At 53.3% G+C, this 26,114-nt stretch overlaps 1 protein-coding gene and 1 pseudogene across 4 annotated transcripts in view; one reads left to right on the top strand and one right to left on the bottom strand.

Moving 5' to 3' along the window:
• The window catches only part of LOC102575220 (uncharacterized), an 85,790-nt gene that overhangs the window by 35,766 nt on the left and 23,910 nt on the right, over window positions 1-26,114 (bottom strand). For all 4 annotated transcript variants that reach the window (XM_059723620.1, XM_014605342.3, XM_019485617.2 and 1 more), the window contains 7 exons: window positions 11,458-18,043; window positions 9,461-10,862; window positions 8,451-8,676; window positions 5,722-5,934; window positions 5,368-5,574; window positions 3,301-3,482; window positions 450-567 (listed from right to left, as the gene is read on the bottom strand). In XM_059723620.1, the coding sequence (XP_059579603.1) occupies window positions 450-567; window positions 3,301-3,482; window positions 5,368-5,574; window positions 5,722-5,934; window positions 8,451-8,676; window positions 9,461-10,862; window positions 11,458-18,043 (8,934 nt within the window). The remainder of the gene's footprint in view (window positions 1-449; window positions 568-3,300; window positions 3,483-5,367; window positions 5,575-5,721; window positions 5,935-8,450; window positions 8,677-9,460; window positions 10,863-11,457; window positions 18,044-26,114) is intronic.
• On the top strand, window positions 24,963-25,136 carry LOC132249718 (U2 spliceosomal RNA; annotated as a pseudogene).

Raw genomic sequence — 26,114 nt, 5'->3', positions numbered from 1 at the left:
ACAGCTTGTTATACAGCACTAAGAGCTACACATTAGGAAAAAATGTAGCTTCAGACAGACTCATAGAAAACGAGGGCGTGAAGGGACCTCAGGCGGGGGTCACATCTAGTCCAGCCCCCTGCTCCGAGCAGGACCAGCCCCAGCTACATCATCCCAGCCAAGGCTTTGTCTACCCAGGATTTCAAAACCTCCAAGGAGGGAGACTCCCCCACCGCTCTGGGTAACCTGTTCCAGTGCTTCACTACCCTCCTCATGAGAATTTTTTTCTTAATATCTAACCTCAACTTTCCTTGCTGTAACCAGAGCCCATTGCTCCTTGCTCTGTCACCTGCCCCCAGAGAACAGCCCAGCTCCAGATGACAGGGGCCATGCTGCAGAGGATGCTGTCTGGCACATATGAGGATTTGGAGGAAGTGAAGTCTATAGGAGGGGGAAGAAGCTTTACTCGCCTCTTGCTGGAGTTGAGCATACAAGGTTTCCTTCTCCATTTCCACTTGCATTCGCTGCTCTTCCAGCTGTCCTACCGCCTCTTCGATAGGCTGCGTTTCGTCCCTTAAATCTAGGTCCCTGCAAGATAGGAGACACGGCAATTAAGCTTTAAATCGCTACAAAACAAACATGTCACAGTGAAAATCTATTTGGATGAACTGGCTCTTTTTACAGCAAGTGAACCCACACACACTTAGCTGGGACTGCACACACCTGGCTGTGCACTCCTTCTGTGACTTCTTTGGCTTGCAAATCTTCCCAGATGTTTGGCACGTTGAAATAAAACTTAGGGAGCTGATCCAAAGGCCTGTGAGCTCACTGCAAAGACTCCTCTTGACTTCAGTGGGTTCTGAATCAGGCTCATAGCCAGCAAAGCGGGGGACATCATGCTTAAACACTGAAAGCCTCCCCTCAGCAAAACAACCAAGGCAAATATTTCCCAAGCACATAAAATTAAGCCAGTCCTGAGGCAATGGACACCAAGAAGCACACACCAATTCTGATCCCCTCAGACACTCAGGACCCTGCTCCCCAAAACGCTGTTTCAGCAGCAGCCGTGATTTATATCCGGATGCAGAAGCAAAACCGCAAGGCTGCAGCTTGGGGGTACAATCCAAGCCTGTCACTCCCCAGGGAAGCCAGAGGAAGCTGGGTGTGCTCAGCACCTCCCCTAATTGAGCTCTTAAATGTAATGGTGAGAGACAGAACTATCCATTGTGGGCCTGTACAACGCCAGGCAGAGAGCGTAAGCAATCGCACAGCAGCCCTGAGGATACAGGCCACACGTGTACACGAGAAGCAAGGTATCCAGGTTGCGGCCGTATTGGTCTAGAGGTAAAAGGAATCAAACCTCGTGGCAGAGGTGATATCTTTTATTAGACCAACTAGATAGTTGCAAAAAAAAAAAAATCTTTATTTGCAAGCTTTTGGGCACAGGCAGCCTTCATCAGGCCTATGCAAGTATCTAGTTGGTCTAATAAATCTGCCATGAGTTTTGATTCCTCAAGAAGTGCAGTTTTTGTGGCAATATCTTTTATGAGACCAACTGTAGAGTTCAGAGACATTACACAAGCTTTTGGGCACACCGTGCCCTTCTTCAGGTACGTATACAGCCAGTCCAATAAAAGGGACCGCCCAACAAACCCGGCTTCTCACATATTTCCTGGACCATCCTGGCTACAGCAACAGTCCAACCCGACAGTTTCTCGTACATACTATTAGCATCTCGTGTCAGCTATTGCCAGACAGCTCCTGCCTCTCCAAACCAAGTAGTCTCCAAGGTGCCCCCTGCTCTGCCTTCTTCCTGACTTTAGGCTAACAAGACTAATGATCTCTCTCCACCTACACTTATATAGCAATATAAGTCTTCAGCTTAGAACAGCATTCGTGAGAGATGAAGAAGCTACAGTCTATTGTAGGACAGTGAACAAAAGGCTAGAGATGTAGATGTGGGTGGATCTAGGATTTAGATGGTGTAATGCATCACTGCATATAACCCAATACATATTTTTCTCCAGGTAAAAAGAAACTAAAAGTTTTACCAATAAACCAGGGCTAGGGCTGTATTATTCAGTTTAAGTTAAAAGCAAAAACAAATACAGCTTTACTAGAACGAGCGTTCATCTGCTGTGGAATACATTTTGAATTAAAAACAAAACAAACTAGGCAAAAATCATTTCTTTATAATGTTGTTTCTTTAGTCCTGTCATCATTGGAATTAAATGAACATCTCTTCCAGATGCATAAAACGAAGTCCAGCCTCCTCTTAACCATCCTGACGGTGCATTCAATGCTTCACTGTACGTTATTTCATCTGAATTACCGTTCACCTGAGTTAATGTTTCCACACCCGAGTTAATGGGATCCAGGAGTGGGGGGAGCTTTAATTGGAGCGGTTCTCGGAGCAGTGAGGCTGCTCCAATGCGCTGTAATTACAGTGTGTCGGAGAAGACTCGATTAATTGAGTCTGCTCTTGGAGCCGCTCTAATTAAAGCGCCTGGAGAGTCTCATGTACCAGCATCCCCGCCCTTAAAAATGGTGGTAGGAGTGCTTTAATTTAACACCACCATTTTTAAGCACAGGGATGCTGATACATGAGACACTGGAGTCTGCTGGAGTGTGGCAATTATCACGCTCCAGCAGACTTCATTAATTGAGTCTCCGACACACTATAATTACAGGGTGTCAGAGCAGCCTTGCTGCTCATGTGCAGGCGCCCAATGTTTTTAGCTACAGTCTGCAGGGCTGTGACACAGGAGCTTCATTACCAGGAGGAACTAAGAGAAGAACAAAGCCTAGCTTGATTAGTGGAACATGAATACCATAAAATGGAGAGAGGGTTGTTAACACCTGTGGAGTGAAGAGTTTAGAAGGAAACAGATGATAATGAGACAGGAAGTCATGTGACACCTTCACTGCTGCCTGAATAGAAATGCTGCTGCTACTGCCAGCCTTTTGGTTTTACACTTTGAGGAAGCAGGAATCAAAGGGGATGGGACCTCACCACTGCACCCCTGGATCTGCCATCAAGGACTGTTGCTGTCACTGTTTGCAACAACACTGTTACTGTCAAAAACAGCCAAACCAGAACACAGAACTGAGAACCTCCTCGTCCTCGCAGGCTGCAATCCCTGTAGCAGGCCCCTCTACCGTTTAAATCTCGCAATCCTTCCCATCACACGTGACTGAGGGGCAGCAACAATGCTCCTGACAAGTTGCTTAAGAAGGTTTACGCTTAACAGAGCTTGGGTGACAGGCACCACTGCAGGCGAGATGCGCTCGTGCAGCAGGCTCGGGATACAATGAGGCTACCTGATTATTTCCGGGACGTTACAGCTGTCAGTCTTCGTACAGATGAATGCTAAACTCCCGAACTGGCCATCCATGAGCAGCTGTCTCCGCAGGCTGGCGCTCAGCATGTCTTTGGCAGTCTTGTCATCCACAGCTCTGTTGATGTTGGCTACTACCCAGACTGCATTGCAATTCTTTAAATACTAGAGGATGGGGACAAAGGGCAGGTTACAGAACCCTGTGATTGTCACCTCTTACTAAAACAATACATTTAAAACAAATGGTCCAGGAGATGTTTCCCCATTTCAGCATCTCCAAAGTACGTGGCACCCAAGAGGAAAGGTCACTTCAAAGTCTCCCGCAGAAGCTCTGGTTGAAGACTGAGGGCCACAGCCATTTATATGCAGAGGCTTAAAGCATCCACATGTAACAAGCTGCACGTGTTTAATGGCAGTTAGTGGTCGGATTTGCCATGACCCATCTCTTGCCCTCTCTCCTCTGTGCAAGCACTACAGGCTGGCCCTTCCCCTGCATGTACTGACGGAGAACAGGGAGGCAGCCCAGCAGACACAAAGGGTCAAAAGCCATCCTGATGGCAAAAAAGAAGTGTGGATTCAAGCAGAGAGGTGCCACTTCCAAACGAATGAGGTGTCTGAGCAACTACAGCTGCAGAGTGGAGAGGAACTAACCGGCAATTCTTCAGAGAGTTGGTTGGTTGGATGCGAGGCGCCCCGGGGAGGCACTCAGAGCTTGGTAGGTGGTCGGGTGCAGCGAGGCAAGGCGTGTGGCTCAGCACAGGAGCGCTCCCTACTGACCCGCCACAGGGGGACCGGGGCTGATTTAGTTTGGAGAAGAGAAGACCGAGGGGGATTGAATAGCAGCCTTCACCTCCCTGCAGGGGGGCTGCAAAGAGGATGGAGCTGGGCTGGTCTCAGTGGGAGCAGATGGCAGGACAAGGAGCAATGGGCTCCAGTTCCAGCAAGGGAGGTTTAAGTCGGATACTTGGAAAGAATCTCTCAGGGGGAGGGTGGTGAAGCACGGGAGCAGGTTACCCAGAGCGGTGGGGAAGTCTCCATCCTGGGAGGTGTTTGTGACCCTGCCAGCCCTCTTGTCTGTGAGTCTATAAATTCCAGCACAGATCACTGCTACTCTACTGCCACAGCAGAGTGGATCCAAGGTCCATTGCCAACGGCATTTTGTCTCAGATCAAGGTCACCTTAAAAGTGAGGCATAAATAGAAACCTAGATGTGTAATACAATACCCTCCTTAGGGACCTCTCCACTGAAACTGTACAATAATGAGTTTATACCCTGAACCACAATTATGGACAGGTCTTGTCACATTAACTTAGTTACTGCAGCTGCAGAGGCTCCTTATTCAGAGGAGTTTAACCCTCTCTTAGAGACTTACTACTCGACTTCTCACAAAGCTGGTGTCTGACAGCCAGTGCCAGGTGCTGATTAAATGGCACTGCAGACGCTCACGCCTAACGGACCCAGGAGGAGGGAAGATGTTGCTCATCATGTAATGCCTACTGGGAAACATGGAAGAATAGAAGTGCTCCCTAATATACAACCTAAATTTCCTCTGCTGCCATTTAAGACCATTGCACCCTGAACTGCACCTTGAAGCCACAGAGAACAGTCTATCCCCATCATTTCTATAACCATCCTTCAGGGTATTGAAGGCTGTTATTAAATCCCACCTTCATCTTCTCTTCTCCAAACTAAACAATCCCAGCTCCTTCAGCCTCTCCTCACAAGTCACGATTCCCAGGCCTCTCACCTGGGCTCCTGCTAATATACTCACGCCCTTCTTGAAGTGCGGGGCCCAAAACTGGACACAGGACTCCAGGCCAGGCCTCACCAGTGCTGACCAAAACAAAAGGATCACTTCCCTTGGCTTGCAAATGACACTCCTGTTAATACAGCCAGTCTGCTACTGGCTCGCTTTGCAATGAGAGGACAGGACATTGCTTCTAAGGCAGACAAGGCACCGGGAACTAGAAGCATAAAATGTTTTTAAAGAAGAAAGAAAGGGAAAACCTACCGCCTTTAAAAGGACAGTGATCGCAGAGACCATCATACCTCTTTGGCTGCACTGTCTCTGGCTGCATTGGAATCCCGCACGCCCGGCAAGTCCACCAGCACGGCCCCCGTCTTCAGCACATCGGTGTCGGGAACGCGGATCCTGACACATTTCACAATTGGCCAGAATTCACCGCCTTTCATGTCACGCAGACTGTCTGTCCGAGAGTCAATGAACTTCTCTATTTTTGTGCGAAAATCTGTGGCCTGGGAAAGGAGAGTGCAAGAGCTAGGTTCATTCCTGAAACACCAGGAAACAGGCCAAGCCACTCAGGTCACCATATGCCCGAGTCTGACACAGCCTAAGCAGAAGGAGAGGCCAAAAGGCCAGGCCTCAAATCACGCTACATTTACCTTTTCTGCAGAGATGTGTTTCACCGTCCCGAGATGCTGGGTCACCTCCTGCATCTCCTTCAGCCGCGGCAGTTCTGCTACCATCCCGTAGACGGCCTTCACACGACTGTAGGCAGCGCCCGCTTCTGTCTTGCGATCTGGGCAACGCTTCTTCAGGTTACCAGATTTGTCTTTCATATCTTCCAGCAGGGCCTTCAGCTCGCTGTCCCACTCCTGAAGTGACACACACACCCATGAGTATTCCAGAAAAGTCCCAAAAGACTTCTTGGTTTTCTGCCTACAACAAAACAGTACTAAACTTAACAGGAGTCTAGACTAAGTGTCCTGCTTGACCCCAGGTGTAGGAGTAAAAGAAACAGTTCTGCTAAGATTACTTTGAGATTTTTTATTAGGTTATTATTTATGTCGGCTAGAAAAATCCTCTTTACACAGTTTCAAACACTCTCAGAAGCTTTTTCCTTTCCTCTTGAAAGATAAAATACAGTTTAGAAGGCAGAGTAGATTTGCACCTTAAAGATATCTCATGTAGAAAATAAAGTTTTCCAACCAGTTTCAGATTCTTTTCCAGGTATTTATGGAGCCCCTTTAACCACAGTACCTAAGCACTACACTTGGGCACTCAGTCTGCACAGCATCTTCTCATCTCCAGATACTTAATAGCTCCAAGGCGCTTAATAATTCCTAGCGTCTACGGAAGAAGGCTGTTGCCTATGAAAGCTCAGGCCTCTCTGAACCAGTTGATCTCTTAAGGCACCATCCTGCCCTGCCTTCTGCCTGTCTTCATACTAACTTGGCTAGCCACCTCTGTCCTCAGCCAAAGATAATTCAACATACAGCATGAGCACAACACGGCTCCTTTGAAAGCAAGATTAAAGGCCCAAACCATTCCTAACATAATTTCTACAGCTCAGCCATTTAAAAAGGATGAACTGGGGTTTGCAAGGGCTACTTAGGTCACAAACATAAGTGGATTCTCCTCTGGAAGATGTGAACAGCAGTCAGTCACTGAAATGGGTCTGGAGGAAGCTAACCCAGTGAGAGCATCAAGACAAGGACCAAGAGAAGAGGAAGATGCTGCGTGGAACAAGAGGAAGCGAAAGGAAAGTCTGTGTAGCCCTTGAACTCGTGCGGGCCCTGCAGGTATGCAGGAGGCTACACGAAGAATACAGGGGCTCACACGTGTCTCCTGGACAGGGAAGCAGCATCTAATAGCCCTGAATCGTGCCTGCAGCAGGGGTGCTGGGCCGAGGCTCACATCCAAATGAAAACACGTGCTTCATCCCAGGATCAGGCTCTCGCTGGGGCTCTCCTCCCAACACCCAGCTCCAGCGTCTCCCCATGCCAAAGGGCAGAACAAGACTAACCAGAGCCCCACTCGTCTCACTGCTGCCCGGAGGAGTCAGTTTTCCTTCTACCGCGGATTGCACAACCGAAAAGCCCCCGAAGCAGCTCTCTGCGGCGCCAGGCACACACAGCTGCGCCAGCTGACTGAAGTCATGTCTGGAAGGTTATCGGGGCAGGTTTATGTGTTGTTAAACACAGGCCAGGAGTTGTGCCCAACTCACGACGCTGCACGGAGGCACAGTCTGCAGGCAGTGTGGCATTGAGAGATTTCTGAGAATACCGGCCTCTTCAAAGCTGGCGCTCAGAACCGCTTCTGATCATCGACATTTCAAACTGAGAAACGAGACTTGGCTCAACTGCTGAAAAGCTTGGATCAAGGAGGAGCTGATGGCCCTTGTCTGGGGAACACACAGAAACAAGTGGATTTTTCCAACTCTGGCACCGTAAATCTTACAGAAACCCAGAACTACCAGGGCAAATCACCAGCATCGCAAGCAACACGCGCAACCGTCCCTGCCGGGGTAACTGCTCTTTGGAGAAACCCAGGAAGGGATTTTTTGCCCTGCTACATTTAGACATTTTGCTTCTCCTCCAGACGAGAAGTCTGTCAAAGGCTAAACCCAGCAAAATAGCATGCAACCTGAAAGACAAAGAAGAGCCCCAAAATGTGCAGATGAACAATCTTCAGAGGACAGCCAAACCTGTCAGAGACACTGGATGGATTGTGCTTCACGCCCCTAACCCTACAATGCTGGAATATAAGCTTCATTGACTCTTTACAGGGTTTGTGCTAAGTGGGGCACTCGATGCGTGTAGAGTCCAAAGATGAAGGGATGGAGACTGGGAAGAGAACCCAGATCAGCTGAATGGACTTCAAAACGCAAAGCACGTATCCACGGGGATGGACACAGACACACACTTGAGCACAGATTTCAGAGCTTGCCATCAGTGTCACACGCCAACAGGAAATGCACCTGTACTTGATCAACAAAACCTCTCTTTCAGCCCATACTTTTCATCTTTAGCTCTTAAAAGCCCATTGTGAAGAAAGTCAATGGCCATCAAGCCCATTTTACAGGTGGGTAAGCTGAGCATCAAGTGAAGAGTTTTTCTAAGGGTGTCCTCAAAAGATCAGCAGTAAGCGGGTGGAAAAGCTAAGTCTCCAAAGTCCCAGGCCTGTGCCCTATAAGTTAGTCTCCTTTAACCCATCCTCTAATGCGCCAGGCCGCTAGCTTGGAATCAGGCACCTTGTTGGTGGGCAACACAAGGCAGCTATATAGTCAGGCCGCTGCCAAACAAGCTTTGCTTCTGGCATGCTCAACGGCCACAGTACCGCCACGACCCTGCTAGCAGCTTTAACAGCTTAGATTTAGGCTGCTACTCACCTCTTTAGACAGAAATTCCACATCTGCTTCGTACGGACTTTTCCCAGAGGTCCTGGCGATTTCCACCACCACAGCCGTGCAGGCTCGCATGGCAGATGTCGGCAGCACGGCTTCCTCGTCCAGCAAAGCATTTAGCAGGCTGCTTTTCCCAGCCCCCGTGTTCCCCACCACTGCAATGTAGGTCTTTGGCATTTTCGTGTCTTTCCGCAGCTTTTCAATCTGTTCTCTGATTTTGAAAAAGAGAGGAATTACGAAGACATCCTCTGGCTCCACCTGACTGCTTCTAAAACAGGGGTGGGCAAAATGCGGCCCGCAGGCTAGATGTGGCCCGCCAGGCCTTCTATCTGGCCCGCGGGGCCCCTAAAAAATTTAGAAAATTAATATTTATCTGCCCCTGGCTGCCTGCCATGCAGCCCTCGGTGGCTTGCCAAAACTCAGTAAGCAGCCCTCCGCCCGAAATAATTGCCCGCCCCTGCTCTAAAAGGTCACATTTATGCATGTTCAACTTGCACAGGCCATTCTTTTGATTGATGCAAGATGTGAAGCTACGATGGATAAGAACATTGGATGCTGACAGAAAACACCTTGTACATTGTGACAGGGGAGGGGGGCTGCAAAGAGGATGGAGCTGGGCTGGTCTCAGTGGGGGCAGACGACAGGACAAGGAGCAATGGGCTCAAGCTGCAGCAAGGGAAGTTGAGGTTGGATATTAGGAAAAACTCTCACTAGGAGGGTGGTGAAACACTGGGACAGGTTACCCAGAGAGGTGGTGGAGTCTCCATCCTTGGAGGTGTTTAAGACCTGGGTAGACAAAGCCCTGGCTGGGATGATGTAGTTGGGGCTGGTCCTGCTTGGAGCAGGGGGTTAGACTAGATGTGACCTCCTGAGCTCCCTTCAACCCTCATTTTCTATGATCCTATGCTCATCACTCCTCCCAGCACCAGACAACCTTGGACCCCAACGATAGTGCTATTATGTTGGCCTTTAACTACTGAAAAGAAAAGCTTTACCTCCATTTCTCCATGTGCTCTGCATCAATGCCCTCAACAACACCTAGGACCTGGGAAATTTCATCCAGCACGGCCTCACACTGCTGCAGCTGGATCTCAATGTCCCCTGCCGAGGAAGCCCAGTCTTTTTGGACTTCCCTCTCCATCCAGCTTGCATCGCTTACACTTGCTTTTAAGGTAGAGTTCTCAGCCTTGGAGACATCATCCAGATTTTTAGTCTCAGAGGAAAGGTCGTGAGCATTTGAACACACTGTGGGACTGTCCGGGAACTCTTGCATGTCTTCATCAACGTCTCTGGAACAAGAGGAAGCCTCCTCATCGGAGCAGCGCACACATTCTGAAGTCGGCTGGCTGACCTCCAGCGCCTCGAGCTTGTAAGGAAGGAAGAGCTGGTCTCCCGCTGACACCTCCCTAAGATCTGAAGCAGCGTTTGCTTGAAACGAAGCAGCTGGCAGGGAGCTTGCGGTGGTCTCCCTAGTGCCATGGTTGTGCAAAGCTGGGATTTCTGGAGAAAGGACTAAAGGATGCTCCTTGACACCCCAGCTGAGATAAGAAGCACCCCTACAAGTCTCCGATTGTAAGGAGCACTGCGGCTTTTCCTCGTTGAAGCCAGGGGCGGCTGCAGGTACGCAAGCTGGACTGTTCGAAGCTGACCAAGAGAATTCGACTTCCTCCCATTCTGAGGGTCTCGGACTGCTAAGCTCAGCCACCTGCGGGTTGCTGGGGCCTCTCGTTCCCACCGGGATACAAGGCTCGGGAACAACTCTTCCTTCCATGTCATCACAGAGGTTAGCTTGCCCTTCCCCTTTCTGCTGCCTTCCACTAGCATCTCCAAACTGGTCGTCTTCATTGAAGTCCTCCTCTCCATCGCCTCTTCCATCCCCTCTGTTAGCCTCCATCACAGAATCAGCTGTCTCACGACAAGGCAGTTTAGAGTAGAAGGAGTCCTCTTGTCTGCTAGAATAAGATGTCTGGACATACACGCTCACAGCACAGTCTCTGGCCTTCTGAGGACTCTGTACGTGGACTGGAGAAGTAGGGAGAGGCAAATATGAGCTCTTTAGCAAGACGGAGGTCCTGGCTGCAGGTCTGGATGGGGTTTGGGTGGCCTTGGCAGAAAGGTTTGCTTGAGAAGAGCTGCAGGGTCCAGAGTCGCACACGACAGTTCCTCTGTGACTTGCAACCTCGCCATTTTCTGACTCTGAGCTACTGGCAAAATCAAGGGGATGCAGTTTGGAGGGAGGGGAAAGCCTGCTTCTGCCACTCTTACTGCCATGCTCCTCGGGGTCCCGCTTTCTTTTTAACTGATTCTGGGAATTACCCTCTGCTCCTACACTGGATCCAACTCGTTCTCGTCCCGGGGGGTCTGCACTCTGGCTCACCGGGGCTTCAGGAGCTAATTCTGCAGGGAAGATCCAAGCATTTAGCGTGTGAGTGAAACCTAGTGTATCCAGCCATACCACCCCACACACCCCACCGGCTCCCCCTTCTCCTGCGTGTCACATTCAAGCGTCCTGCTCCACCCTCTTCAGCGCATGCTTTCCTTCTAACCTTGCCCTTCCTCTGCAATCCCCCTCCCACACAGACAGTGTTTTGCCCGAGAGATGGGAGATGCAAGGAAAGCTGCACTAGCAGGCAAAGGCAGAGTGGAAGCCCACAGGAAGATGCGACCCGTGCACCAACCCCTGCATTTCCCCAAGACAGCGGCACAGGTAAGCATCGGCAAGCTTGCAGGAAAAGGTAAGTTAGACCCAAAAAACCACGAGTGTAGCATATTCTCCATTGCAAAGGAAAGATGACCAGTACAAAACCAGACCCTTGGCTGGATGTTTCTCTGTAAAACAGAGATTAAGCGGGCATAACACGTAGCATATATGCTGTGATAATTAGAACTGGTTTACTTGGCTATCTTGGCAGTTGCTATGCCCATATCGCCAATCACCAAAACAATGCTTTCTAGTGGCATTATAACTTCAGAACATTTAAACATGAAGTACCTTGGCAGGGAGAACACCCGGGCTCTGTCTGAAGGAAGATTTCACCACGAGGCACACGGCAACCGTCAGATTCGGGGCCTTCCTTTTCTTTGGTGTCGGTTTCTTCCTTTGAGATTATCTGCTGCAAACTGGATTTATCCCCAGCATCCGAATTCACACCTGAGCCAGGAGCTGAAAAGTCTCCTGCGTTATTAAATGTAGCCTCAGATTGAAGCCGTGCCGGCAGGTCTTTTTGGTCCCCGATGCTTTCAGCAGAGTCATCAGAGCTGGAGGGACTAATGCACCAACTGCTCTGTCTCGACGCTGGAGCAAGCTCTGAAACGGGAAGGGCGTCTTCACTCCAAGCCCCGGCCGCGTCTTCTGCCGAGCTACATGCCACATCTGTCCGCGCCTCGGCCTCAGCCGCGTTGCGACCATTGCTGCACATCCCTTCGTGGGGCCCATCGCCACGTCTCGCACTAGCGCTGCTACTGCTCAGATCTGGGTCGGCTTGCAAATGAAGACTGCCCACAGAACTGTTCGATATGTCAGAGAATATGAAGTCTGAGGGTCTGACTTGGGGGCTCTCCGCAACAGGCGACTTTGGGAGAGAACCATCAGGAAGATCTCCATGACCCAGTTCTAGACACAACCGGGACTGAAACTCTTCCTCTTCCGAGACAGAATCGGCGCGCGGGCTTTCAGGAGTTTCGTGTGCTAAGTCTTCTTCTAGCGTGTCCGTGCAGGAATCGGCAGGGCTCGCAGCACGCTCGGTGAACTCGAACAGAGCATCGGGAGTGGATCTCTGGGACTCGGACGCAAATGCAGGTGGCCATTCACTGTCCAGGCTTGACCCTGAAGGCAGACTGCTTTGGCCATTACTTAGACCACTGTCACTGGTGGATTCGCCGTCTTTGCTTTTTGTCACACCTCCGTCAGTGAGTGGCACAAATGCCTCCATGTCCACTGGGGTATTAGAGCTGCTTGTTTTGCTAAAAACTGCCCTCACTAATTGGGCAATAGTGTTTTTAATGTCTTCTCTCTCAACTCCATCATGTTGCTGAGCTGACTGATGAGTGTATTCCTTAACGGGCTGCCTAATGCCATTGCCAGCACGCCAGCTACGCCGGTCCTTGAAATCACAGGGAATAGAAAGCAAGGTGACATCAGGACTGGGCAGGTCACGCTCAGGGACTAAAACAGATCCCCAAGGGCGGCGTGTCTCCTGAGACCTTGGGTCACCCCCACAACCCAGGGGTCCAAAGCTTCCGTTTCTATGAATGGGTCTTTTTAAGGCTCTGGCAGAGCTCTCGCTGCTCGACGCTTGACTCTGAGAACCGTCGTTTGTCGCGTCGTGAGAGTCTGATCTGCTGGTAAAGCCGGGCTCTGAAGTGCTCACGCCTCCACCCGTGCCTGCAGGCTGGTCTACCTCTGCGCGGGGCTTCAGGGGCTCCGAGTCTTGGCTTTGCTGGTGCTGAAACACCTGCTTGTTTCGTCCTGTTTCCTGGGGACGCCCATCTTCTTCTGGAGGGAGACTGGCCAGTGATCCACTTGCTGGAGAAGCTTTAACAGTTTTTAAGGAGCTGAGAGGTGCAGCTAGAGCTCCGGTGCCTGGTTCTTCAGTGAAACCACCGAGGATTTGATCTTTATCCCGCTGAACCTCATCTAGACTCGTTCCAGTTTGGATAACACTAGAATCAGCATTTCCTGCAAGTTCATCTGAACAGCCCGCACCTTGCTTATCCAAGCCAACATCTACAGGACTCTCCACGGCTTCCAGCTCCGTCTGCCTTCCTGGGATGCAGGGATCAGAAGCAGGGCATAGAGGGACAAGAGCATGTTCTGCAGCTGTCTGGGTCTCTTTGTCTCCTGGGTGTTTTATTAAGTGGGTGAAGTCTTCACCGGTCGCTAAACACATGCTCAGATGGTCGGGTGCAACAGGTCTGGCTTCCTTTAGACCACGTGCAGCATCACAACGAGAACTGTCTTTTCGTTCCAAACCCTGCTCTGCTGACATCTCGGTACGTAGATTCGATTCGATTCCAGTGCTTTTGTCACAGTGGGTTTTAGTTGGTTTGCAGTGCAGGTCAGGATGTGAAATAATGGCATTAGAAACACTTGCTGGCTCAGAAACAACAGTATTCCTGTCCTGTGGGATGCTGCCTCCATCCCCCTGCAGCTCAGCTGCCTCCATCATCCTCACGCTCTCCTTTTCTTCCTTTTCAGGGTCAGAGAAGTGCAAGCTACACTCCTCCGCGTGGAATGACTCCGGCACTTCCTCAAGGTCAGTCTCCGTTTCCTGTGCAATGTTTTCAGCTGTATTTCCTTTGGCAGGTTCCAGCTCTTCAAATGCAAGATGCTGCGCCCCGCGTGCGCAATCGTTTTCATCCACGCTGCGGGGCTGTGCACCTGATTCGGGAGCTTGCCGCTCCGTTTCATCGACCTCTCGGCACACAGTGCTATCGTTACCTCTTTCCAGCCCTCGTGCTGTCCAGCTCTCAGCAGTCATGTTTCCTTCGTGTAACTTCTCCGCTGCGAGGTCTTCTGGAGAGAGAGGTGGCTTTACAGGACCGTCTCTGGGCTTTGAATCCGCGTCTCCTTCCAGCTGCTGAGACTGAATCGCACCAGAACCAGGCTCGTGCTGGCCATGACCAGTACACTGCTGCTGGAGATCCAAGTGGAGGCGGCCTACACACAAGTTCCCATTATCTTTTGGGTAATTATTTGGTTCTCCTAGAACAGGTCCAGTGAAATGGGCCTGGGTGGGCCTGGGTTCCCCTTTGTCCTCTTCTGCTGTTTCAGGTGTTGCACTGCATTTACGGCTGGATGCCTCAACTCTATTTTCGCTGTTCAGCTCTACATCACCATCTGTATTCTTGGTGTCCTGCTGAGACAGGGTGCCATCACGAACAGGTTTCAGACTGTTCCCTACGGCCCCTTTAGTCACACGGAAAGAGGAACAATCGCTGAAGTCAGGACTTCTTTCTGCTGCTGGAAGAGCGTGTTCGGATAGGTCTGGTGAAGAAAGGCCATCTGCTTTTCCTCCCTCCACTTGGGGCAGGTAACAAGCGCTTTCCCCTTCCAGCCCGTCTACAGGCACATCTATGTCATCGTCATGACTCAGATTCATTTGGCCATCACGTGAGCTTCCCGTCATCTCTCTCTCGTGATCTAAGCCTTGGTTTTCTATATTTGTCTGCTGCTCAGCGATGCTGTCTTTCGTGGCTGTGCCTGCATCCTGCCTCTCTACGGACACTCTTGTGCTCTCCTTGCTTTCAACACCATCTTCCTCTGTCTCTTCAGGAAACGGACTCTCGGTGCTGAGCGCGTGATCCAGATGCATGCCCCCCGATACTGTACCTTGTGTCAGTCTGCAGGGATTTTTCAATTCCTGCCCCTCACCCTCGCTCATCCCACCATCATCATCATCATGCATGGAGTCCACAGCATGGCTTACAGGGATTTCAACCGCTGGAAAAGATCTGCTGATGTCTGCATTTTCTCCCAATTCTTTTTCTACGGGGAAGAGGTGGATCTGGCCTTTCCTCTGCCACCTCTTCTCCTCCACGGTGCAGTTGTCACCTTGCACTTGACAGTCTTCAGGAAGGCCTGCGCTTAAATCCATGGGGGCCTCTGGACTCATGGCTTCTTCCAGTTTCCCTTCTGCACTTTTCCCTTTAACGGGGGAACTTGAATCTGCAAATGCCGTCTCTTTTGTGCAGGGATCCGGAGAGAAATTTTGCTGAGCTCGTTCCGGAGACACTGCAAAACCCAGCTCTGGCTGTGGGGAAGATCCTCCCCAGGGATTTTCACTTGAATCATTCTGTATAGTTCCTTCATGCGCCGCTGGAAGTGACTGGGGGCACACATTCGTATCCAGGGACCTGGAGACTTCCTCTTCCTCGTCGACACCAGGGTCTGCCTTCCCACTCCTGTGCTCATCTTCAGAAGACTGTGTCGCCAATAAATCCACTTCCCTCTCCTGTCTCAGCGTTGTCTGAGTTCCCACTTCTGCGTATGATATTTCTACCCAGTCTGTAACAGAAGATAACCTGGTCTCTACATCTAAGGACTCTCTCCTTGATCTGCGGCAGTCTTCATCTCCGGGCCCATCACAGCTCTCCATCTCTAGGGACGTGTCGCTGGCACAGGTGGGCGACGGTTCATCACGTTCTAGAGCAGCACTTACTTGAAACACACTGGTTTTACTGAAACCCACGTCGCTGCTAAGCTGCTTTGTCACCTCACTCGTACGCCGCGCTGCAGGTCTATATGGAGGGTCTAACTGAAAACCTCCAGACTCGACACGTGCTGCGGCATTGAAACCAACAGAAGCAGAAGTATTTGTTTGGCGAGAATCCGCTTCGGCCGCAGGCTGTGTTTCACTGCGGGTCAAGGGCTCGGTGTCGACTTCCCGGCTCGCTGTTTCATCAGTGGAACTCCTGACAGATCCAAGAGCTTCACACTCTTCTTCATCTTCACTAGGACACTCCTGACAAGACATCTCTGCAGATACAAGCTGGTCTCTGGAAGGCGTGCGTGCATGCCAGCCCAAGCCAGGTGGGTTCTCTGCAGCTGTGGAAACCGCAGTGCTTTGTGCTATCTTAGTCACAAGCGTGCCTGTTACCACGAGAGGATCTGCCGATGATTCTTCCTCGCCTGAATGAGCCATGTCCAGGCTCTGCACAGCCCCTGTCCTGCCCGCGCCGGGGACATCTCGTTCAAGACCACGGCTCTGGAACAAGGCAGCACCATGGTGAAGCTCGTTGTCATCAACTGGGACTCTAACAGGAAGCCGATGGCCCTCCAAACACAGCACTATTACTTTTGCTGCGTCCGGCATCACGGCTTTAGGAGCATGAAAAGAGTTCTGATCCTCCGGGTTAATTATTCCAGTATCCAAAAGCACGGGGCTGCTATCTACAGCGTTTTGCAACTTCACCTCCAAAGCACAGTCTCTGCGTATTTCTTCCCCTTCTCTGTCTGATGTGGTTGCGATTTTATCAGTGATAGATTCAGCTGGCTCTTGAACATCTAAAGCAGTTGCAGGCTTCTGAGTTTCCAGATGTGAGATGTTCTTTAATGTTTCCAAGCTTAATTCTGTGTCAGCTAGCGGGCCATCACTATCGCTCTCTATGACATTATTACCATTTTCTTGCATTTCTGCCTCTCTCTCGTTGGGCACAAGGCTGCTTTCTTTTAAGATAGAAGTCAGTGTGGCTTTGCAGGGCTCGCTCTGCATCTCGGGACGCAGATCATCATGGGAAAGTTCTGTGCCGGGTACAAACGGGACGCTGGCTTCCTGAGTGGCGTTTTCACTGCCATCCAAGCCAGAAAGCAAACCCAGCTCCTCCACACAGGCTGCGCCATCAGCATCTACAAGGTCATTCACTGGCAAACTGTGACCTGGATCTTCACCCAAAGCAACGTCTTCCAGGACTTCGCTGACTGCAATACTTTCACCGCCTTCTGTTTCAACGAGAGCCAGCTCCGAGGAGCTCCTTACATACAGACACTCCTTTTTCTCCAAAGTTCCCAACTCCACAAGAGCTGCTGTTGAACACGGGCTTCCATGCACTTCACTATCGAGTCTGGGCTGCTCCAGAAGGGGCTCTTCCTGTTCTTCCATTGACCCTTCCTTTCCCATTAAATTCTCGTGATCGCTAACTGGTAGCACGTGGCTCCTAGCTTCGTTTGTCACCTCTGTAACCTGCACTGGAGTACCAGATGCTGAAGCCTCAGACAGTTCAGATTTAGTTGTTTCCTTAATATCATCCATCTCCATTGCTTCCTCGCTGTCGGCCGAGCCTCCGCTGCTGCTGAGCGCCGAGTGCTCAGCTCCTGGGACCCGCAGCTCAGGAACAACCTTGTCTCCATGTTCTGGGTGGAAGGAGTCTGGAAGCTCTTGAGTGTTATCAGACAGGCCAACTTGAAGCACTTCTCCTCCACTGGAGTCACTGGCATCTGTCTCCAGAATGTCTTCTACCCGACACGGAGATGGCTCCACTTCCATCTCATCAGTGTCCCGGTTCTCAGCGAGGGATGGCTTGTAAGCCCGTGGCACGCTCCCCGATGTGGGTGCCCGGCCCCCACCCGGTTCTGCACAGAGAAAACTGCAATCAATTCGTTCCGATTTCTGCCCAGCATTTTCCAGAGTTGAAGGGGACTGTGCAATTTCGAAGGTGCGCTGCCGAGAAGACTCTGCAGTGTCGGCTGGACTCCACCTAATAACATCAAACTCAGGCGAAGCAGAACGTCCAGGCAGCGGCATCATCCTAGTGCAGCCATCCAGTGACGTGTCTGGTGTTGCAGCTGATCCAGGTGACCTTGGTAACTCTAACTGGTCCGAAGACACACCGTGAGAATTTGCACGGAACAAAAACTTAGCTGGAAGCAGAACCGAGTCCCTTGACGTTAATGGCAAAGACGAGACTGCGGGAGGCTGCGTCTCACCGCAGCGTACGTGAGATTCAGACGCAGCGCTTGCACTGCGAGGGAGCGTTTGAGAAGCCAAAGGCAGGACAGAAAGGCCAAGGTTGTTTTCAGCCCCGATGCTAGAGATGAACACTTGTGGCACTTCAGCAGATGTTAGCAGTGGTGACTGAACCTGTAAGAAAGTCAGTACCATCAAGTATTGAGACACTTGGCATAGCTAGGGGAGAACATCACTTAATTCAAAGAACCGAAGCGTAAAAACTCAAGCTCATATAGCACCCACAACAGTTTCACATTTATTTAGCTCTTTTTCCCATGGCCTGCCAAACCCTCAGCACCACTCCCACAAACTGCTGCATGTCAGGCACAGGATTTATTTTTGGCTGGCAGGACTGCAAAAGCTTCCCTTCCCACAGTTCAGCTAGTGACCCAAGTTTATGGCTGTGGATGCTGTTATTTTTGGCACTCCCACAGTGCTGGCAGTGCTGCATTTTAGGAACTAGACTCACAAAAAATAAGGGTTGAAATGTGATGAGCTGAGTCATGGGGCAGACTCGTGTCGCGTCTGTGGTCTATCAAGACTCTCCGATCCTTGCCATAGAGCTGCCAGCTATCCAGGTGTCCCCCATTTTGTGTTTTTCATTATTCTTCCCAAAGTCACAGGATCATAAACACTGAGGGTGTGACGGGGACCTCAGGAGATCACATCTGGTCCAACCCCTGCTCCAAGAGGGACCATTCCCAGCGAGGCTGGATCTTCCTCATCCTCTCTCCAGCTGTTGGGTCAACACTATCTGAGACAGTTTGGTGAGAGAGAGCAGGGCTTCAGTGAAACCGAGTCACAGAGAAGTGGGGCTGGAAGGGACCTCCAGAAGGAGGTAGGGAGGCGGTAGTCATGGGGGACCTAAACTACCCGGACATCTGCTGGGAGACGCAGACAGCAAGGTCCCATCGCTCACGCAGGTTTCTAACCTGTGTACAGGACCTCCACCTGACACAGGAGGTGCATGGTCCCACTAGGGGGAATGCCATACTGGATCTGGTATTGGCAACGGGAGATGACATGGTAGGGGACCTCCAGATCGGTAGCCATTTGGGAGACAGTGATCACCTAATAATAGAATTCATCATAAGACGGCGAGTGGGTAAGGTAACTAGTAGGGTGAAAGTGCTAGACTTTAGGAAAGCTGATCTCAATGCACTCAGGCGATTAGTCAAGGACGCACTGCAGAGTAGGAGATTTGAAGGGATGGGAGCCCAAGAAGGGTGGCTGTGCCTTAAGGAAACGATCCTTCGGGCACAAAGCAAGACGATCCCGATGCGGGGAAAAAGGGGCCAAGAGGCTTCCTTGGCTGACCAGAGAAATCCAGAGTAGTCTACGGGCAAAAAGGGGGGCATATAAAAAGTGGAAACGGGGAGAGATCACCAAAGACGAATATACCTCCTCTGTTCGCGCTTGTAGGGAGGCAGTTAGACAGGCCAAAGCTACCATGGAGCTGAGGATGGCAACCCAAGTAAAAGACAACAAGAAATTGTTTTTTAGATATATTGGGAGTAAAAGGCAGGCCCAGGGAGGAATAGGACCCCTGCTAAATGGGCAGAAGCAATTGGTGACAGATAGGGGGGACAAGGCTGAACTCCTCAACGAGTTCTTTGCCTCAGTGTCCCTAAGCGAGGGGCACGACAAGTCTCTCACTGGGGTTGTGGAGAGGCAGCAGCAAGGCGCCAGACTGCCATGCGTAGATCCTGAGGTGGTGCAGAGTCACTTGGAGGAACTGGATGTGTTTAAGTCGGCAGGCCCGGATGGGCTCCATCCGAGGGTGCTGAAGGCACTGGCCGACATCATTGCAGAGCCACTGGCGGGAGTATTTGAACGCTTGTGGCGCACGGGCCAAGTCCTGGAGGACTGGAAAAGGGCTAACGTGGTCCCCATTTTCAAGAAGGGGAGGAAGGAGGACCCGGGCAACTACAGGCCAGTCAGTCTCACCTCCAGGCCTGCTGCTCCAGCCCTGCATGCAACAGCTTGCGCTTGGCACTCTGGGCCCAGCCCCAGCTCAAGCCCTGCATGCCAACCCCATGCAGCATGTGGAATTAATTAATCTGGTTCATGAGGTTTGGAAATGTGGTGGTTGGGGGGGAACAGTGGCAAGGTTAATTGCCACTCCCCTGCCACCAAATTTGTAGACCTGTTGGAAGCCTGATGGTCCAGATGACATGGCTCCACAGGTAATATCTGACCCTCGGACCACAGGTTGAGCACACCTGATTTAGGTGTTACAATACCTAGCTTGAGGTGCTTATGAAAATTTTTGGATTGGGTTTTTAGGACCCAATCTTGTTCTCACTGTTCTTGCTCTTTTAGAGCAATGTTTCTCAACCAGTGGGTCCTGACCCAAAAGCAGGTCGCAAGAATATTTCAAAGGGTTGCAAGCAAGTCCCAGAAAAACCTGGGAAAGCATGGGTTGCCCCTTGCAGGCAGGCAGCCTTCCAGCCTGCAAGGCGCTGCGTAGGGCGACTGGAGGCAGTGGGTGCATGTCCGTCTACGCGTGCGTACACAGGTGGCCGGCGTGCAGCCAGGCAGGGTTGTGGAAGCAGCCCCAGCCCCAGCAGCTGGATGCAGTAAGTGTATGGGGAGTGGGGGTTGGAGGTCCAGGGCTTGGGGACTGTCCGTGTCTGTGTCCGTGTGTAGGAGATGTAAGAGGGGGGCAGGTGCCAGCACTGGGGAAGGGTGACAGGGCAGTGAGGCTGCATCAGGGCAGAGGGAGCGGGGGGCAAGGTCCTTCAGGAGCTGCACTGCCAGGCTGGCGGCACTGGGGCCGATGTCCATATAAACAGGGCCAGGGTGCCCAGGAGATGCTGCTTGCGGGGCAGGTAGGGCCATGACCAGGGCGGGGGGGGTGCCACAGGCCTCCCCTCCTCCTCCCTCCAGCCCCTGCCGGGCTGGACTCACTCCCCTGTCTCCTGCATGAGCTGGAACTGCTGCAGCCACAGCACACTGGCCTGAACGGGGTGGGGGAGCAGCTGAGGACCCCCTCTAGCAGAGCGGTGGGGGCAGGGGCTGCAGGTTGGGAGTGAGGGGCACCAGCAGGGCCAGGGGTCTGTGGCTTGGGACTGCCCATCAATGTTTCCAAACGGGTCCTGGCAAACCACTGCACTAAGACTGGTTGCTGCTGGAATGCTGGAGAGGAGAGGGTTAATGTGCAATGACATCATCCTCACCCATAGTGTTATGCAAATCTCCAGCCGCTGTCTTGCAGCTGGCAAGGAGGCAGGGAGAGACAGGGAAGAATTGAGGCGGCATAAATAGGGGGTTTGGGTTGTACAAACGGGGCAGAAACCAGTGCCTTGAGTCCACGGGGCAGGAGACATGTGGGGAGGGATTTTGTGCTGGGGTTTGAAGCTAGAGGCTGCTGGTGAGGACTGTGAGCAGGGAGGCCCTCGTGGCTTCGCTTGTGGTGATCTGTTGGGAGCCTAGACCTGGGGGCAGCAGAGTTTGGGAGCAGTTTAGTGTATTGCTTTTTGGCGTTTTGACTGAGATCATGTAAATGGCTCAGAAAGGGCAAGCCTGAGAGTAGTTGTGTGTGGGGTGGGAATAACGATGGAAAAAAACAACCCTGTTCTTAACTGAGTTTACCTGTGTACAGGCAGTAGCCTGTGGTGTGCTTGACGTAGATGTTATGGGGCTGCTGGGTAGTGTTGGTCACTGCTACGTAGCAGGTCAGTTTGGTGTAGCAGCGGGAGACACAGCAGGACGCTCTCGTTGCTGGGGTCCCAGGTGCCAAGCGTTCCCACGATGAGCGCGTCGACCGTCACGTAGCCGTGGCCCCTCGGGCTGTCAGCCAGCGGGGCGTACTTCTCCCACTTGCAAGCCCGGGCGTCGGCGAAGGCTTGGCGCTGGTTCTTGAAGGGGATGGTGACGTCCACGATGACGATCTTCTTGGCCCCCTCGTCAGTGATGACGATGTCGGGGTGCATCTGGCTCTCGCAGCCCGGGACAGTGCGGTTGACGGAGACCTGCCCCGCGGCGGCCAGGATGGCCCTGACCAGTCAGTCCTGGACGGCGTTGTGGCGGAGCTGCCAGGCCCTGGCGTGCAGCTCGCAGCTGCGCAGCACGTGGGTGAGGGTCTCGGCCGCGTAGCTGCACCGCCGGCACCTCTTGTCCCGGTGGCCGAAGCGGACGGCCCCGTTGAGAGGCAGGCAGTTGAGGCGGGCGCGGTGGAGGAAGCGCCAGCCCGCGACGCGCGTGAAGCTCCCGCTGGGCATGAAGTGGTTGCTGGCGTCCCACTTCGAGGTGACATCGAAGACCTTGCCCTGGTCGGGTTTGGCCCTCAGCTCGCCGGCGTACTTGTTGCGGACGGCGTCCTTCAGGAACCTCTCCAGGAAGGTCCTCGTGCGGGGCGTCACGGTCACGGAGTCGGCATGCGGGGCTGGTTGCAGGGAGACGGCCAGCTCCCGTCGCTCCTCGGTCCAGGTCCAGGCGCAGCCGATGCGCTTCCCGAGGCGGCGTGTGGCGTTGCGGGCTCGGCTCCACAGCGAGGCAAAGTCCCCGCCGTCTCGGCCGAACTCGCCCTCCAGCGAGCTGCCGAGGAAGGTGGCCAAGTCACGTCTGGTGGGTTGCCTGCCGATCCTCTTGCGGGCAGTCTCCTCCAGGGCGCTGGCGGCGATGGTACTTACCGTCGTGTCCGGGCAGGTCAGGAGGCGGAAGGCGTGGGTGACCACCGCGATGTTGCCGAGGTCTCCCATGCGGGGCACGTTGGCACCCCCCTGCCGGGAGGGGATGTGCAGGAGGTCGTTGCTGGCCCTCAGCGGCAGGTGCAGCCACTTCTTATCAGAGCTCTACCGCGGTTGCACCACGACCGTCCGCGCCACCGACGGGGAGACCGCGGAGATCCCCATCCGGTCGGGAGTGACACAGGGCTGCCCCCTCAGCCCCATCACATTCAACCTGGCCATGGAACCGCTCCTTCGAGCCGTGGCAGGCGGCCCTGGCGGGCTCGACCTCTACGGCCAGAAGTTGAGCGTCCTGGCCTACGCCGACGACCTCATGCTCCTCGCCCCCAACGCCACGCAGCTGCAGCAGATGCTGGACGTGACGTCCGAGGCGGCCAGGTGGATGGGCCTGCATTTTAACGTCGCCAAGTGTGCTTCCCTGCACATCGATGGGAAGCAAAGAGCCGCGTCCTGGACTCCACCCTCACGATCCAGGGCCAGGCGATGCGGCACCTGCGCGACGGCGAGGCCTACTGCCACCTGGGGACGCCCATCGGCCACCAGGCCAGGCAGATGCTAGAGGAGACCATCAACAGGATTGTGCAGGACGCACACAAGCTGGACTCGTCCCTGCTGGCCCCCTGGCAGATCGACGCGGTGAACACTTTCCTCATCCCCCACGTGGCGTTCGTTCGGAGAGGCTCGGCGGTCCCCAAGACCCCCCTCAAGAAGGTGGACGCCGAGATCCGGCGGCTGCTCGAGAAGTGGCTGCACCTGCCGCTGAGGGCCAGCAACGACGTCCTGCACATCCCCTCCCGGCAGGGGGGTGCCAACGTACCCCGCATGGGAGACCTTGGCAACATCGCGGTGGTCACCCACTCCTTCCGCCTCCTGACCTGCCCGGACACGACGGTAAGTATCATCGCCACCAGCGCCCCAGAGGAGACCGCCCGCAAGAGGATCGGCAGGCAACCCACCAGACGTGACTTGGCCACCTTCCTCAGCGGCTCACTGGAGGGCGAGTTCGGCCGAGACGGCGGGGACTTTGCCTCGCTGTGGAGCCGAGCCCGCAACGCCACGCGCCGCCTCGGGAAGCGCATCAGCTGCGCCTGGACCTGGACCGAGGAGCGCCGGGAGCTGGCCGTCTCCCTGCAACCAGCCCCGCACGCCGACTCCGTGACGCCCCACACAAGGACCTTCCTGGAGAGGTTCCTGAAGGACGCCGTCCGCAACAAATACGCCGGCGAGCTGAGGGCCAAACCCGACCAGGGCAAGGTCTTCGATGTCACCTCGAAGTGGGACGCCAGCAACCACTTCATGCCCAGCGGGAGCTTCACGCGCGTCGCGGACTGGCGCTTCCTCCACCGCGCCCGCCTCAACTGCCTGCCTCTCAACGCGGCCATCCGCTTCGGCCACCGGGACAAGAGGTGCCGGCGGTGCAGCTACGCGGCCGAGACCCTCACCCACGTGCTGCGCAGCTGCGAGCCGCACGCCAGGGCCTGGCAGCTCCGCCACAACGCCGTCCAGGACTGACTGGTCAGGGCCATCCCGGCCGCTGCGGGGCAGGTCTCCGTCAACCGCACCGTCCCGGGCTGCGAGAGCCAGATGTGCCCCGCCATCGTCATCACCGACGAGGAGGCCAAGATCGTCATCGTGGACGTCACCATCCCCTTCGAGAACCAGCGCCAAGCCTTCACCGACGCCTGGGCTCGCAAGCGGGAGAAGTACGCCCCGCTGGCTGACAGCCCGAGGGGCCACGGCTACGACGTGACGGTCGACGCGCTCATCGTGGGAACGCTCGGAGCTTGGGACCCCAGCAATGAGAGCGTCCTGCCGCGTCTCCCGCCGCTACGCCAACCTCATGCACTGCCTCCTGGTGTCCGACACCATCCGGTGGTCCCGCGACATCTACGTGGAGCACATCACGGGCCACCGCCAGTACACGGACCCCAGCAGGAGAACAGCCGCCGGACCGGACCCAGAGGGGACCGCCTGAACCCCCCCTTGCACCAGACGGACCTTCGCTTCAAGAGGACTCATCAACAACGGACGACGACCCTGCGCCACCCAACGAGGACCCCCGCGATAGACTATATCTAGACTGAGACACTTTTTCCTCGGACCACTTCTTCCACCATTGTGGACCACTGTCACGGGTATGTGTGTTTCTATCCTCTTTCTCTCTCAGCGTTGCAAAACCCCCCCTCCCCTTCTCCACTCCCCTCTCCCCTTACCCCCGGGCTTAGTTGGCTAACTTCGTATCGCATGTAACCTAGTTGGCGTTCCCAACCTCACCCCCATCCTTCTATTGTTAGTCCCTCGCCCGGGCACTCTGTATTTCCCTATCGGCTTTGTCATCTTTTTTGGATTTACAATCCTTAACATCTACTAATAAAAGTCAACCTGTTCTTATCAGCTGTAATATCTGATACATCCTCCATTGGAGGCTGTGTATTGAGCACATTTTTGGTCCCGGGAGGTGGAACAGGAGCTTGCTCCGTCCCCTCCGTGCATCGGCCTGGTATTGCAGTGCTTCCAGGAGCGGTGCACCCCTCTGGGGAACGTGCAGTTGTAGTAAAGACAGAATTTACAACCATCTCTGAGGGTGCCTGGTAACAGCTCAGTGCGTAGCAACCGCTTCCTGCTGGCTGTCATGATCCTTGAAGGCAGAAGGCGGTTGTCAGCAGAGAATCAATCTCTGTGGCTGTTCGCACACCCGAATGGAAAGATCGTGGCCCTTAAGATGCCGGAAGTCTTTGGATGTTGTCGTCATAGAATCAGAAAGTTAGGGCTGGAAGGGACCTCGGGAGATTTAGTCCAGTGTTTCTCAACCCCTGGGTCACAACAACCTATGAAAGCTTAACAAACCTTAAAAATGGATTCTCCTTTAAAAGGAGAAACATGCAACATTGCAGCCTGCGAGGGGCTGCTTACCTCCTGGCCCGCACACTGGGGCGGGAGTGAGGGGCGCTGGCTATCAAGGTTTACAAATGGGCCCTGGTACAAAAAAGGTTGAGAACTGCTGTTTTAGAGGATCCCAGGAGAAACTGCTGGTAGGATTTTGTGTTGTATTTTTAAAGGAAAATTTTCTGTCCCCCAAGTCAAGAGGGATGCAGATAACCTGGAGAGAGTCCAGAGAAGGGCCACTCGTATGGTTAAGGGCTTGCAGACCAAGCCCTACGAGGAGAGACTAGAGAAACTGGACCTTTTCAGCCTCCGCAAGAGAAGGTTGAGAGGCGACCTTGTGGCTGCCTATAAGTTCATCACGGGGGCACAGAAGGGAATTGGTGAGTATTTATTCACCAAGGCGCCCCCGGGGGTTACAAGAAACAATGGCCACAAGCTAGCAGAGAGCAGATTGAGACTGGACATTAGGAAGAACTTCTTCCCAGCTCGAGTGGCCAAGGTCTGGAACGGGCTCCCAAGGGAGGTGGTGCTCTCCCCTACCCTGGGGGTCTTCAAGAGGAGGTTAGATAGGCATCTAGCTGGGGTCATCTAGACCCAGCACTCTTTCCTGCCTATGCAGGGGGTCG

Source organism: Alligator mississippiensis, chromosome 3 (genome assembly GCF_030867095.1).
Source record: "Alligator mississippiensis isolate rAllMis1 chromosome 3, rAllMis1, whole genome shotgun sequence".
Lineage (NCBI taxonomy): Eukaryota > Metazoa > Chordata > Crocodylia > Alligatoridae > Alligator > Alligator mississippiensis.
This window is presented reverse-complemented; position numbering and strand designations above follow the sequence as displayed.